This window comes from Aricia agestis, chromosome 6 (genome assembly GCF_905147365.1).
Source record: "Aricia agestis chromosome 6, ilAriAges1.1, whole genome shotgun sequence".
NCBI lineage: Eukaryota > Metazoa > Arthropoda > Insecta > Lepidoptera > Lycaenidae > Aricia > Aricia agestis.
In genome coordinates, this window is record NC_056411.1 from 12,860,837 (window position 1) to 12,877,932 (window position 17,096).

At 37.1% G+C, this 17,096-nt stretch overlaps 1 protein-coding gene across 1 annotated transcript; it reads left to right on the forward strand.

The window, feature by feature from the left end:
- Window positions 1-702: 702 nt before the first annotated feature.
- LOC121727766 (skin secretory protein xP2) lies at window positions 703-7,312 on the forward strand. The gene is made up of 2 exons (XM_042115753.1): window positions 703-745; window positions 5,820-7,312. The coding sequence occupies exons 1-2, from the start codon at window positions 734-736 to the stop codon at window positions 7,062-7,064; spliced, it is 1,257 nt and encodes a 418-aa protein (XP_041971687.1). The 5' UTR covers window positions 703-733; the 3' UTR covers window positions 7,065-7,312.
- The last annotated feature ends 9,784 nt before the right edge of the window (window positions 7,313-17,096 follow it).

The following is a 17,096-nucleotide window of genomic DNA, read 5'->3' on the forward strand; positions in this document are numbered from 1 at the left end:
TGTTTGTTCCGGCTAATCTCCAAAATGGCTGGTCCGATTTTGACGGGACTTTTATTGGCAGATAACAAATGTAATAAGGAGTAACTTAGGCTACTTTTTAACCGACTTCCAAAAAGGAGGAGGATAGTTTTTTTACTTTTTAATTTTTTACGTATGTATTTTACATTTTGTTGACTCGAACGAAGTCGCGGGTAACAGCTAGTATAATAATAAATATGTAAGTAGTAATATTCATTATCATGTATGCATGATAATGAATATTACTTTTTAAAATTGAAGGTGCTTAATTTTGATTTTCGAACGAGTCTTTTAAAAAGGACAGTTTGTATCTTACTGACTTCTATTTAATAATCATACATAAATTTACTGATCAGATATAAGTAAAAAAAAAAACTGAAACTTAAATATCGCATAGTACATAAATCCAACAATACAGTACAGCAAGCTAATAAGTAACAATTTTTACGTGATCTTTGATAGTAATGTGCTAAGATTTTAATATTAATTAAAAACCAATTAATTATTCTTCAAACTTCTGTATCATTCTAGTTAAAGATTAATGATAGATACACAGTAAGATACAATTAACACATAAAATTACTATAAAACCAAACCGTCACCCTTCTATAATATGGGACCGCTCGCGCTAGTGGGAGGGACGGTATAAATTCCACCAGTAGAACATACGAGTCACCACACGGGACAGGTCTTCGGCGAACGAAGACTTTGCAACATGAAGTTTTCGGTGAGTTAAAAAAGTGAAGTGTCAGTGTCAAACAGTGTGCGTTCGGAATTTGAAAAAGGACGGCGGGAAAATAAAGACGTGTTAAAAAGTGATTTTTTAATATCAACAAATTAAAATCAATTGATTATATAATTAAACTGAAATATTTATTGATAAAATCATGAAATATATATAGATTATATTTAAGGGCCTTTCCACACGACGTATTTTTTGCGCACTGACGACGCGCGTTTCTGATGCGCTCGTCTTCTGCGTGGGCTTTCATCGCGTTTTGGCAGATATAAACAGATTTTAAAACGTGTCGGATTCCTTGCGTTTGCTGAGCGTTCAACTTGCCTTTGTATGAGCGTAAAAAAACGTCGTGTGCAAGGGCCCTAAAGTGTCATTAATCCGGCCGTCCTTTTTTTACATGTTTGTTTAAATTTGAAATAACTCTCCTGGCAGTCGGATAAAAAGTAACATATATAGTTAATTATCAGGAGATTTTTAAATGACAAATAATATAATTGTAATATTTATGCCTCGCTAAAACTGTGAACAATTAAAGCTATTTGACTGTAATATTTATTCTTAAAATAAAAATTAAAAAATTACTAGTAAGTACAGTATTATTAAAACACTACATAAATTATTATATATATTTGAGATGCGATAGAATAACAGAATAAATTTTATAATACGTTAATATTAAGTATTCAGTAGCTGTTAATGAAAATCATACGCTACTAATAAGATAATGTTATATGAATAATTGATTATGTCTTATGAATTTAAGGATGTTAATCTTTAACTCCTAAAAACATAATGAATTTGCAAAATGTACGTACTTATGAGAATATTTTTTTACAATCAAATATTGTAGAGCATCATTGACTTAAACAGTTTTAAACTGTTTAAGTTTTATAAGTCAAATATATAAAAGTTTTTCTTGTTATTATTCAAGATAAATAAATTGAATATAGAGTGCACAATATGATGTAGTACATATTTAGCTTTACCATAGTTGGAATAATAGTATTTTAAAAAGATAAAACCGCCTTTAAAATTGTACGTAATTAAGAATTAAAATTCCGTATCTCAAAAACTACTGCACCGATTTTGATGAAACTTGCACTGTTCCCTAAGTTGAACAATACCTAGTACAACAAAAAAAGAATTACTTAAATTGGACTTGTAGTTCCAGAGATATGCGAACACAAACATAAAACATACATACATATGCACATACATACATATACCTTTGAAATTTGGCACATTTGCTCAGATGCTGATATAGACTAACATATACGAAAACTGGGCAGTTCTGGGAATATTCCATACATACGTGTCGAATCGATAACCTCCTTTTTTTGAAGTCGGTTAAAAATTATTTTACACAAGGTAGTGAAAAACTCGTAAGCTCGATCCTTACAGGTTTCCGAAGTAGGAAATCAATCATAATGTTTCATTGCGCACGTAATAATGATGTGATTTTCTTAATAGCTACCCAGTATAGCTGTCGATTAGTAGTTTCCTTTACTTTCTAATGGGTTATGGTAACACTGAGTATATATTATTAGTTATTCTAAATGCCTAGTTTTTTATTACGACAATATAAGTTGTTTAGGGGCTTTTCGTCTATATCCTTTTTGTGTCGCTTTTGTTAAATTTTTAATCCGATATACCTAGTTAGATTGAAAAGAATATTATAGTATTAGTGAAAATGCATACTTATAATATACAGACAAACAATTATTTTCGGACACCACCGCTCTCAACACGAAAGATCAAACGATCAACACGAATCAAATGTTATCTAGACAAGTATTTATGAATATTTTTAATAGAAATTGTGGTTGTCTGTTATTTCTTCACGCTTTGACCGCTGAACCCATTTAGATGAAATATGGTATCGAATACTTTTACGAAAAGGACATAGAACATTTTTTACAATTGTACAGTTCCAAAATGTACGGGCAAACATTTACCACAAAGGAATCCCGGAAGAGTCGCAATATATCTTGTGCTGAAAAGGCTCGATTTACATGCGTCTGCACTCCGCTCGAACGAGCGGTTTGGCCACTACACCGTGAGATTATCGATTTATTTAAATAACGGTGCGAACGCGCCTTATTAGCGGCCAAACCGCTCGTTCGCGCGGACGCATATAAATGATGTATTGCAAAGATAAATAGAATGAGTCATGATATTTGAATATAGTATCTACATCCACCAAGTCTGTAATGCTAAGTACTCACATACGGTTTTGCTCGATAGTTTTACTCCGAATCGAAGGAAATGACATATTATTATTTGACATATTTAATTCCATCGAGCCGGCTCGAAGCGAGCCTTCGAGCTGTGAGTTTTGCGGACCACACGGTGATTATTGCTCGATTTGGAGCAAAACTATCGATTAAAACCGTATGTGAGTCTTTGCATAGTAAACACTTGACGTAAGTGGACTTATAACTTCTTCGAAGTTATTACACTTTCACAAAGTTTTAACTCTTTAAGGCTTTAATAATGGAGATTAACAAATATTTGTTATGCATTGTTACATAAACAATGTAATTATATAAAACAATTATGTTTGTTCAGTATCCACGTGTTCAAGAGCAGCACAATATAAACATAATATACAGTAGAATAACTTAGTCGTGTGCTTGAGATCAAACTTACTATAAGCACAGACACACTTTACGCGCACGTCATAATGGGAAACGCATTGCAGTTTTGCTGTCTTTTTTCCGAATGTGTGGGTGAGAAACTTTTGTATATTTATTCTCTAAGTAGAATAAAGATAGTCTACTGCATCTGTACATTTTAATGTAAGCCGTTGCTCACAATTTTGTTGCGCCTGAATTCGTAAGTCACGCGAGAATAGTTTTTCTTTGGGACTCAATGTATCTGCATACCAAATTCCATAAAACTCCATCCAGATGCATAAAAAGTAACAGACAAACGGACATATTTTATTAGTATAGATGTAGATTAAGATGTGATGTTGCTAAAGAGTTTTTGTAGAGTTGTAAAGACTAATTGCTTGTTAGAAATCTAGGTTTCAATCAATTTCAATTAAAATGTATTACTTAATTATTGCATTACGTAATATTTTATGTTATTGCAAATATTATATGACAGTATCTTGTTGCACTAATTATATTATTTCATAGACATTATATAATATATTTACCAACTCGCTTTTATCCGCGTCTCCACTCGAACAAATTCTTAACCCAGGGGAACTCTATTCTTTTCGGATTAAAAATATTTGTTGATCCAGATCCTAAACTACTCTTAGTAGTTTTTGCGTGACAAAGCAACATATATACTCAAAGTTTCGACGTTATAATGTTAGTGTGATGAGATATCAAGATATAAACTTTGTCACTAGATTGAAGCAAAAAATAGCACTAGCAAAAGGAAATGAACAAACATATTATTGTCTACCAAAATTACAGTTTTACATGCATTTGTGAGTTATGTAAGGCCCGCGTAATGTAGAGTTTGCGACATACTTAACGCATAGTAATTAAACAATGTCGGTCAAAGATGTAGTCGTAAAAATAATATTTCGTATTGTTGTCGCTCTAACACCACTTTTATGTAATCTAATTTATGTATGTTTTTGTTTATGCCTATGTAGTGCTGTTTAGCGCGACTTTATACGTACAAGCAGAGTCCGAGGATTCGTGTATTCCGCGTAAAGTAGTCTATGTCCTTCCATGTAGTCTAAATAATTGTGTACTTCTTCTTTTTTTCTTTATAATGTTATAGTACTGGATTTACTGGCAACGTATTCGCTAGACAAACATTTCTTTAAAGCGCGGAAGCAGCATCTTTTCGTGAAAAAAAAAACTATCGGTAGTATTTTCCGGGTCGTAACTCGTATTTTCAAATTGGTTTACTAACAAACATACACTTTCCCATTTGTAATATTAGTAATGTTGTCTTTATACATGTGAGAAAAACGGAAAGCCTTCAAAGTTCAAGGACCCTTTATTTACGGATATCGCTTTAGCGCACTACTGCATATTAATATGCCGGTAAACGTTTTCTTGCTCATGTCCCGGCGAGTTTCCCCCATAGAATCTAGTCAGGCAAGGTCGTCGCACCACGTAACAGCGTTCACTTTCAATACTCTACATCTATATATCTCGGGCTGGTACTATCAATAATGTTCGGTGACATTTCCGACTGAGTTGCAACGAGCTGGCCAGCAAATTGCATAGGCTTACGTAAAAAGTTATGCCTATGCTTCCGTGTTTATGATTTATTGGTGATAATAATTGTATAACATTATCTTTTTAGTCTGAGATATTATAAAAAAATCAGTATCGAACACACCTCAAACGAAATAATTGTTTTTATTTAATTACTTTCGAAACAAACAAAACTTAAATATTTTTGATTACATTTGATATGAATCCTTAAAAAGTACTATCAGAGAAGTTGATTCCTAGGCAGACGGGGGACTTACGTAGTTTGGTCGCGTTACGTCAAACCCAGCCGACAGATCACATTTAACATTGAATTGACATGATCCGACCAAATGACGTTGGTCTGTCAACTGCCTAGGAATCAATTCCCTCAATGGTACATACCAAATTACAAGTAAAAGTTTTCAATGAATCGCATCAACCTTTTTGTCTCAAAGTCTAGACAAGCTACAATTACTGCAAAAACTGTGATGAAGCAATGACTATTAAATATCTTCTTCACTTCCACCTATTGTCTCCTGTTGAATGACTACTAGGCTATTAAGATATTTTGCTCAGAAAAATGTTTACGTGTCTGCAATTATAAATGAAAATAGAAAGTTTATATCCGTAGATAACTGGAACGAGTGTTTTAGAAATCCCTTCCGTGATGTTTTTGCATGTGAATCGTATCCTCGGACACTTTACAGAATCTTAAACACGGTCATAAAATCGTTTAAGAGCTTTTATGTCCTCGTCATTTGAAATATTTACTTACATTCAGACTACAATTTAAAATACTTAAGCAGTTTATTTGGCAATAGATGTATCATCTCTTTATTATCCTTCACTCAAGTTTGATAAAGAAATTAATTTGACGTTTCCTTTTTCAGGTTGTTCTAGTGGCCTCATTGGCCGTGGTAGCTTTAGCTAAGGAAGAAAAGAAAGCCACAGAGAAGCAAGTGGCACCAGAGGAGAAAAAGCAGGACAAACGAGGCATTTACGACACCGGATCCTATGGCGGCGGAAGCGGTTACGACTTCGGCGGCGACGGAGGTCACGGCTACGGCGGCGGCGACGGCGGACACAGCTTCGGCGGCGGCGACGGCGGCCACGGCTTCGGCGGCGGCGACGGCGGACACAGCTTCGGCGGCCACCAGGAGATCAGCCTAGGAGGAGGACACGGAGGCCACGAGGGTCTCAGCTTCGGAGGCAGCTACGGCGGCGGCTACGGCGGCGGCCACGAGAGCTACGGCCACGGAGGCGGTGAATTTGGTGGAGTTTCCGGGGACTCGTGGAAACCCATATCAAGTGATCATGGCCATCATCACGTCAAGACCGTCGAGGTGATCAAGAAGGTGCCCGTGCCTTACACCGTCGAGAAGCACGTGCCCTACACGGTCGAGAAGAAGGTCCCATACGAAGTCAAGGTACCCTACCCCCAGCCCTACACCGTTGAAAAGAAGGTTCCAGTCACTGTTAAGGAGTACGTCAAGTACCCCGTCCACGTGCCCGAACCCTACGTCGTGGAGAAGAAGGTCCCTTACGAAGTCAAGGTCCCCGTTGACAGGCCCTTCGAAGTCAAGGTCAAAGTGCCCACACCTTACACCGTAGAAAAGAAGGTACCTTACGAAGTCAAGGTTCCCGTCCCTCAACCCTACACCGTCGAGAAGAAGTACCCGGTTCCGGTGAAATACGAGGTCAAGGTTCCCCAGCCCTACGAGGTCATCAAGAAGATCCCCTACGAAGTCAAGGTACCAGTCGACAAACCTTACAACGTGTACGTGCCTAAACCCTACCCGGTACCTGTCGAGAAGCCCTACCCGGTGACTGTCCACAAGCCGGTGCCCTACGAAGTCAAGGTGCCCGTCGACAGGCCCTACAAGGTCGAGGTCGAGAAGCCCTACCCCGTCCCGGTGAAGGTGCCGGTACCCAAGCCCTACGACGTGTACAAGAAGATCCCCTACACCGTCGAGAAGAAGGTGCCCTATGAAGTCAAGGTGCCCATCGACAAGCCCTACCCCGTCTACAAGGAGGTCCCGGTTCCTCTGGTGAAGGAGGTCCCCTACCCCGTGAAGGTGCACGTACCTTACCTCATCAAGAAGGAGCAGGAGCACCACCACCACGGCTGGCACTAAGTTCAACCTTAAACTAGGTCACCCAGTACCTTATAGAATAAGTTCAAATTGTGATGATTTAGTATTAGAATGTCGCTTTGATCTGATAGTATCCTCGTCGTAGGGACGCAACTGTTATATGGAGATTAAATTATCGTGTGTGGAGTGTGCAATCAGGTAGCTGTTACTTCGCCTATTTGTAATGCCTTGTTAGGACGTAAGTTCGCTTTTATACTGTATGTTGAGGCTGATAAAATAAAATGTTATATTATAAATGATTACACTTCTTTGTTTCATTTTATTAATGTTAAAAACCAAGATATAAATTAACAATTAATAGAAATTTCAAGAATGTGATGGATATGCTTATATGATGAAAACTAACATATAATATTAACAATTAACAAAAATTTCAAAAATATATAAAATCTCATAGAGATGCTTATATGAAGTCCCAAGCATTTCGGTTCAAGGGTCAGCTTAATGCAGGATGCAGTGAATAGATTGACATAACCTATATTATATTGATACTCAATTTTAGAGAGCCTCACAAACATTTACTATTAGTAGAAAAGATTCGCCGTTCTTATGAAATATAACGAGACAACTGTGTCCAATCAGAAAATAATGATGAAGAAGAGTATATAAACATTGATGAACTTTAATATAAAATCCAAATCTGTGAAATAATACAGTAGTAAAGTTAAGTAAGCACACTGGGCATTAATAGCTTTTAAACTATTACAATATAAAGTAGAACAAATAGTAGATAATATAACAAGCAATAGTGACTAGTGACTGTACTGCTAATGCTTAAATAAACGAGGCTACCAAGATCTAAGATAATACTAAACCACTTACCTTTCAAATGGTAGTCTCTTGCGCAGCAATGGCCACTAAAATTATATTTCGAATGGATTTATGAATAAGTAAAAGTTATGGATTATCGTAATTGGAGTAAGGTGAATTGCGTAACAATAATATAGCACAATGTCACGCAATATACTTAATTGAATACAATATACTTAATTGAATTAAACAAAAGATAATATTATATTGATACAACAAGAGATAGTTTGGAATATTAGGATTGTTATTAAATCCTATTTATGCACCAAATTAAAAACATTGATTTTATAAACAACCTAAATATGCAAGACAGCACATATATACCAATTATAAACATTGCAACGTCATGTATTTGCACACTATTGACAAATGAAATCCTTACGAGTATTAGATTTCAACGCGCTCTCCAGATATGCCGATAAAGCGGATCTACGTTAAGTGACGTAAGTACGTTTGTTAACGCAACTATCATTATCCTTGTATTTGGTGCATCACGTGATCAGATAGCTGCTGGATTTCTGCACTGATGACTGTGATTTACACACTTACTATTATTTGTCAAGGTGATGCTCGATTTTTGTGAACAATGATATTTGGATCCAATTAATTCGATAGGAAGGTTGTTATTTTATTTACGGGCCTGTTCATGATATGGTCCCTTACTAATAGCCAATGGGGATATTATTTAGGCAATTTATAACAATTCCAGGCCATTTAGCCAAGACTTTTCCGATATCGCTTCGTTATAGAATCGCCGATCAAAATGTATGGAATTGACATATTAATGCGTTCGTTAATATGACGTTGATGTTCGACTTGTCTTAATATGTCAATTCCATAATATTATATTTTGATCGGCGACTCTATAAAGAAGCGATAAAGAATCTTGGCTCACCCTCCTGGTCCGTTTTCTTTGTCTGTCTTGTGACTTTTCCAGTACCTAACGTTGTATGTTTAATATATCAGGAGAGAGTCAGAGCCATGGTGTTGTTTTTGATAGCTTTATTAAAGTAACATACATTGGCTGCATATTATAAAACCATGACATAATAATAATTATTATTATGATGTAATGATATTATATGAAAAACTCTGATGTGAAATTTTCCTACTTTTAAACTGCAAGTCGCAAGACTTAATCGTATTGTTAAAATTAATTTTGTGGTAAAATTAGATAATAATATTACGTATTAATAATTTTGTTACCACGCAGTGAGATTATAAATTAAGGTAAGTAAATAAAATGTTGGAGATTTCTTAAAGTATTTAATTATTCATAATGACAAGCATTATGCTTTAATTTAACTTCCGGTAGCAAAAATGTTACATGAGTAATTTAGATACCAAACAATGATAAAATGCTGTTACTTTTAGCAAAAACTTCATTGTTTTGCACTAATAACTGGTTTCTCTCGCATAAATTATTTTCTGTTTAACGAAAATAGAAAATTGGTAATTAGACTCTTTCCATCTACTCAAAATCTATTTTAGTATTATTTGAATATTTTAATATACTACATATCATAATTATTTTACTCAATGAATGTAATACTTGAGATGCCTACATGTTTTGCACATCTAAAGCTTGGTGTTATTACAAAAGGAATGACTACTAAGGCAATAAATCTAAATGTATGACAAATCTTGATAATATTTGGTGATTTACGTTCTGGTTCTGGCAACACTTGGAAACATCTAGACTACATAATAAGTAGATTGTGGCCTGGAACTGTAAATAATGTTCCCTCTCACGGCTTTCAAACGTCACAGCGAATTGCGACGTAAATTGAGTCACGAAATATTCGAGTAACCTCAAGTATACACAAAATATTATATACTCTAGAGTCTTGAGTATATATCTAATGCGTAATTTACATAAATCTATTTTAAATTTACCGAAAATATATGTAACGTATTAAATATAGTATAACTGAGTACGATGCCACGTATATTCGTCTTTGTCGAGGGATGCGGTTTGTAAACTTGCAAAGAATAGGTCTAACCTAAAACACCTTTGTTCATTTGAATAAACATAATATTGTAACTAATCGAAGGAATTGCAGTAAAGAGTTTGTTTAAAGACAATAAGTGCTTAAATTTGTTGATGTTGGTGTTGGTACAGATAGCAGTTACATAAGACACGTTTATATATTGGGAGACAAAAGTTGCCGGTCATTGTAAACGTGTTCCTTGTGTTATGCAAATGCTTTGATCGACATTTGTTAGTTGTTGATAAATTGTTACGTTTAGTCAAATGTTGATAATTAGTTAATTAGTCCGATGGCGGCTTAGTGTCACCGCAGACTTACAATTTAAAGTTGGTCGACTATCGTACAAACCACAGAAATAGATCAAGATAGAAGCGCCATGTCGCTCCAATTTGTATGAACACGAGCGTATGGCGCTTCTATCTTGATTTATTTCTGTGGTTTATACGATAGTCGGCCAACTTTAAATTGTAAATCTGCGGGGACCCTTACAGTTTTATTAAGTTATAGACAGTTCTAGATAGTTTACGGCCTCACTGCAGTTGTAATGACTATTCAACTTCAATTTTATGAAGGAAATATTATACAATGGGGCTTATGTAATTTCATTAAAATTATATAATTATTCGTCTCTGAATGCGACAGTAAGTCCAGGGGCGGATCTTGAATTAGTGGGGCCCTGAGATAATACTGCTTAGGGGCCCTACCTAATTACTCAACTAATTGCCATTTTGACAAGAAACTGTTTTCTGTAGTGATGTAGGTATAATATCTATACTAATCTATACTAATAATATTATAATTGGGAAGAGTTTGTTTGTTTGTTTGAACGCGCTAATCTCAGTTACTACTGGTCCGATTTGAAAAAATTCTTTCAGTAGTAGAAAGCCCATTTATCGGGAAAGGCTATAGGCTATATTTTGTCCCGCTAAAACTAATAGGAGCGAAGAGATAGAGGAAAATGTGGAAAAAAACGAGAGGAAATATATTTGAAAGGGCTTATTTGAACGCGCTAATCTCAGGAACTCCTGGTTCGATTTGAAAAATTATTTCAGTGTTAGATAGTCCATTTATCAAGAAAGGCTACAGGCTATATTTTATCACGGTACTACTAATAGAAGCGAAGAAGAAGAGGAAAATGTTGAAAAAACGGGAGGAAATTAATTGAAAGGGCTTATTTGAGCGCGCTAATCTCAGAAACTACTAGTCTGATTTGAAAAATTCTTTCAGTGTTAGATAGTTCGTTTATTGAAAAAGGCTATAAGCTATATTTTATTACGCTACATTTAATAGGAGCGAAGAAATAGAGGGAAATGTAGAAAAAAACGGGGGAAATTATTTGAAAGGGCTTATCTCACGAACTACTGGAGGAATTTTTCTGTTATTTGGCACAGGTAAGAATTAGACCACGTAAAGGATTATTGGCTATTTTTTGTGAACTAATTTGTCTGTGAAATATCTAATTTACGCGGGTGAAGCCGCTCAAAACGTCTAGTGTAATATATTATGTTAAGTACAGGAAGAAAATAGAAAAACAAAATATTTAATTTACTTATATGAGTTATAAATGGTTATGTTATAAATACTAGACGTTCCGCGTAGTTCCTGAGATTAGCGCGTTCAAATAAGCCCTGACAAATAATTTCTCCCCGTTTTTTCCACATTTTCCTCTATTTCTTCGCTCCTATTAGTCTTAACGTGATAAGATAAGATATAATATTGGAGATAAGCCTTCCTCAATAAATGGGCTATCTAACAGTGAAAAATTTTTTCAAATCGGACCAGCAGTTCCTAAGATTAGCGCGTTCAAACTAACAAACACACTGCAAATTCTTTTATTTGGTCATCGCATTGTAGGTGTAGATCCTTTGTTAAATCGAAATTTATCGTAAGAACTGATAATTAATGATGAGATTGTCCTGTATTTGTTTTCTATATACGACATCCTGGAGAAAGAACGCTCTGCTCCCCGTGTATTATATTTCTCTATGGCTCTGCTTCACAAAGATTTTTAACGATGCCGATCACTAGGATCGGCATCGTTAAAAATCTTTAAGGTGGTATAACAGTTATACCACTCCTTTAGACAATCCAACCAAATACTGCCAGATTGCTATAATGACTCAGTTACTCCACAGTGCATTTTTAATTAGAACCGGTAGAAATTTCTCACAATCTACATAAATCTCCTTACTCAACAGTCTCCAGCATACGTCACAGACATCGCTCAATGCACTGCCTAATTACTGCCTGTAATAGTAGAGCGACTGGCGCTTCCTGCTACCATAACGTTATGTATAAATTACATCATTTTCAGCACAGCTTTATAGGTTTCCGCTTTAAATTCGCACGGGCGAAGTGTGATGAAATCGCAAGGAAATTTCACGATTTCATCGAAAACCTTTCCTTACTGCCTGTGAATACATTAACGTAAAAAATCAACAGCTGTTACAAGTCTATCTAGACACGCGGTAGCGTGTCAATATATATTTAGGTATTTATTAGAAAAGGAAGCTTGATACAGAGAGCGTGATTAAGTTATGGCTTAACTTAGGATATAGTTAGGGCTATTTACTCTTTTTTTAGATAAGTTTGGTAATTGATAACAAGCATACGTCAATGCCACTTTTCAGCCAATAAATACAAGTATACCTTGTCTTTATTGGCTGAAACTAAATTAATGTGCCGTTATATTATTATCTTTATAAAGATAATATATCGGCACATTAATTTAGTCGAGTTATAATCTTGTCATCTCATTTACCTAAATAAAAATAATTTACACGGAGTATACAGAACTTACACCTAAGTATGAAGACGTTTGCACCAGCAACTGCATTGCCACACTGACCACGTAATTTAAGCTTCAATAATAATTACAAGTCACCGTGTTTCTTCACAGCCTACAAGCTATAAGTGACAAATGGGTTTCGGAACAGCTAAATGTCAGATTAGCGTTAACCTAGTTATAAACTACTTCTCTTTTGGATTTTGTTAAAACAGAAAAGATTCAAGGCATGTTTCACCACTTCCTGATAAATGCCGGACAGGCTATTCACAACTTAACTTGACAGGTAGAGTATGAAGAATCTGTCAAAGTTGTGGATAGCCTACACGGCACTTATCAGGAAGTATCGAAACAGCCCCTCGGTCTTTAAAAATGATACTCTGATAATGTTTCCCCAGTGAGAGTATGAAAGAAACAACTACACTTTTAGTCAAGCTAAAACACAACGTTAAAAAATATGTCTCTACTACTACGAGTATGCAAGCGCAGCAGAGTATGAAATAATATAAATGAATTCTTTTACGTGGGAGAGCCATGCTTCGGCACGAATGGGCCGGCTCGACCGGAGAAATACCACGTCCTCACAGAAAACCGGCGTGAAACAGCGCTTGCGCTGTGTTTCGCCGAGTGAGTGAGTTAACCGGAGCCCAATCCCCTACCCTATTCCCTTCCATACCCTCCTCAATTCCTTTCCCTTCCCTACCCTCCCCTATTACCCTATTCCCTATTAAAAGGCCGGCGACGCACCTGCAGCTCTCTGATGCTGTGAGTGTCCATGGGCGACGGAAGTTGCTTTCCATCAGGTGACCCGTTTGCTCGGTGCCCCCTTATATCATTAAAAAAAAAAAAAAAAAAAAACAATAAGTAATGTCTACTATTTTAAAGTAACAACAATTCGGCATCGTTCCATGTTCGATTTAGTCTGTTTTTATATTAAACATCAAACCAACGATATTGTGATTTCATGATTACATTTTTTTTGTTATTTTGTTTGTTTTCTTTATGTTTCTGTTGCTGTTCTAGCCGCAATACTTACTGTACTCAATTGAACTCCCCTATAGGCTCTGACGACCTCTGTGGCTCAGTGGTGAGCGCGTTGGTAGCTCAAGCCGGGGGTCGCGGGTTCGAATCCCGCCGACGGAACAAAAAGTTTTCAATGTTCCCGGGTCTGGATGTGTATTGAATATGTGTATGATATAATAAAAATCGTAAATATATGTATAGTATAAAAGTATTAAATATATTTCCGTTGTCTGTACCTGTAACACTTTTAACACCTTTAGGCACGGGACCAAACTGACGTGGGTGTGAAGCGTCCATAGATATTATTATTATTATTATAGGACAGGCCTCGCCTAGTTTGGGAACCGTTATTTGTTAAAGTGTTTGTAAAATTATCATGGTGAATAAAGATTTTTGTATTGTATTGTAATATATATTTTTGTATTGTAATAGTACAGTCCGTATCTTTTAAAAATAAAAGAAGGGGTTCAAACAAGCGAACGGGTCATCTGATGGAAAGCAACTAACGCCCATGGACACTCGCAACTTCAGAAGAGTTGCAGGTACAACTACAGGCTGCAGATATTTTACCTCAGATAAATTATCTTATATATAAAATTCTCGTGTCACAATGTTAGGCCGCGTACTGCTCCGAAACGGCTTTACTGATATTAACCAAATTTTATATGTATATTCAGTGGGTCTGAGAATCGGCTACTGGGTACTTATTATATTGATAAGTGTATTTGTTGAATAAATAATAGTTAATTATTACTCGAGACTGACGGCACTACTGTTTGTGCGACGGGATAGCGATGGACGTTGCCATCGTGACATACTTATTTAGTCACTTCAATAAAATAATACGGGCAAAGTACCATAGAGGAAAATAATACACGAAATACTTTATATGGCAAATAAACGTTTGCCGGGACAGCTAGTATTATTATAGATTCGTAGAAAATCGTGCAAACGTACCAAGTCGGAATTGAGATATTGCAGTGACATGGTTTTTCATAATTATACTACGATCCACCATAGTAATGGCTGTTACCTCACCCGATACTGTTTATTCCACAGCTAAAGCGGGTCAGAAGCGGTGTGCTCATACTAACTACCTCATTTTAAAAAATCATGACTATTTTGTACGTCCCAACAGTGACTCTAATGCAGTCTGCCATGTTCTTTTTTTTATGAAATAAGGGGGCAAACGAGCAAACGGGTCACCTGATGGAAAGCAACTTCCGTCGCCCATGGACACTCGCAGCATCAAGAGCTGCAAGTGCGTTGCCGGCCTTTCAAGAGGGAATAGGGCAATAGGGGAGGGTAGGGAAGGGAAGGGAAGGGAATAGTTGAGGGTAGGGAAGGGAATAGGGTAGGGGTTAGGGGATTGGGCCTCCGCTAAACTCACTCACTCGGCGAAACACAGTGCAAGCGCTGTTTCACGCCGGTTTTCTGTGAGAACGTGGTAATTTATCCGGTCGAGCCGGCCCATTCGTGCCGAAGCATGGTTCTCCCACGTTAATGATTTTATATAATTTTATATCGTTGGGGGGCAAATGAGCAAACGGGCCACCGCACGGGCCACGGGAAAGCAACTAGCAACTACCGTCGCCCATGGACACTCGCAACATCAGAACAGCAGCAGGTGCGTTGCTGGCCGTTTAAGGCTGGCCGCTCTCTTCTTGGAGGTTTGCAGGTCGTATTGGTCCGGTAGTTAAATACTACTGGTAATAGTTCATTCCAGAGTTTTACACTCATGTAGGCCCATGATGGTCAAGTAAGAGCGATCACGAACGTGTAGAGCGATATAATTATTCTTCCTTAATTTACCCATAATTGACGTTGATTGTGTAAAATATGGACCACTATTGACGATATACAAGACGTGTAGAACAACCTGAAAAGAGGCCTTCATATTAATAAGGATGGGTGCTCACTTGAGACGGCAAACGTATATACTCTTAACTACACGTCTTAGACTTACTCAGGGGCGGATCTACTATATGGCTTTTTGGGCTGCAGCCCAGGGCCCCGCGAATACAGAGGGCCCCTAACTGAACTGAAACCAATAGACGATATTGTCAATAATAAAAATTATATAGAATTTTAAAAAATCCGACTATAAGTTTGGCGCATTATTCAAATGCCGTAGACGAACATTTAGTGAATGAGTGCATTCAGTTAAAATCTTACTTACTGCAGTCTAAGACAGAGTCTTACACCTCTTGCAGTGAAATTCTTTGGCTAATTTATGAAAAGAAACTTGTTGATGTTTCCCCAAACTGTTATACCACCTTAAAGATTTTTAACGATGCCGATCATAGTGATCGGAAACATCAACAAGTTTCTTTTCATAAATTAGCCAAAGAATTTCACTGCAAGAGGTGTAAGACTCTGTCTTAGACTGCAGTAAGTAAGATTTTAACTGAATGCACTCATTCACTAAATGTTCGTCTACGGCATTTGAATAATGCGCCAAACTTATAGTCGGATTTTTTAAAATTCTATATAATTTTTATTATTGACAATATCGTCTATTGGTTTCAGTTCAGTTAGGGGCCCTCTGTATTCGCGGGGCCCTGGGCTGCAGCCCAAAAAGCCATATAGTAGATCCGCCCCTGAGTAAGTCTAAGACGTGTAGTTAAGAGTATATACGTTTGCCGTCTCAAGTGAGCACCCATCCTTATTAATATGAAGGCCTCTTTTCAGGTTGTTCTACACGTCTTGTATATCGTCAATAGTGGTCCATATTTTACACAATCAACGTCAATTATGGGTAAATTAAGGAAGAATAATTATATCGCTCTACACGTTCGTGATCGCTCTTACTTGACCATCATGGGCCTACATGAGTGTAAAACTCTGGAATGAACTATTACCAGTAGTATTTAACTACCGGACCAATACGACCTGCAAACCTCCAAGAAGAGAGCGGCCAGCCTTAAACGGCCAGCAACGCACCTGCTGCTGTTCTGATGTTGCGAGTGTCCATGGGCGACGGTAGTTGCTAGTTGCTTTCCCGTGGCCCGTGCGGTGGCCCGTTTGCTCATTTGCCCCCCAACGATATAAAATTATATAAAATCATTAACGTGGGAGAACCATGCTTCGGCACGAATGGGCCGGCTCGACCGGATAAATTACCACGTTCTCACAGAAAACCGGCGTGAAACAGCGCTTGCACTGTGTTTCGCCGAGTGAGTGAGTTTAGCGGAGGCCCAATCCCCTAACCCCTACCCTATTCCCTTCCCTACCCTCAACTATTCCCTTCCCTTCCCTTCCCTACCCTCCCCTATTGCCCTATTCCCTCTTGAAAGGCCGGCAACGCACTTGCAGCTCTTGATGCTGCGAGTGTCCATGGGCGACGGAAGTTGCTTTCCATCAGGTGACCCGTTTGCTCGTTTGCCCCCTTATTTCATAAAAAAA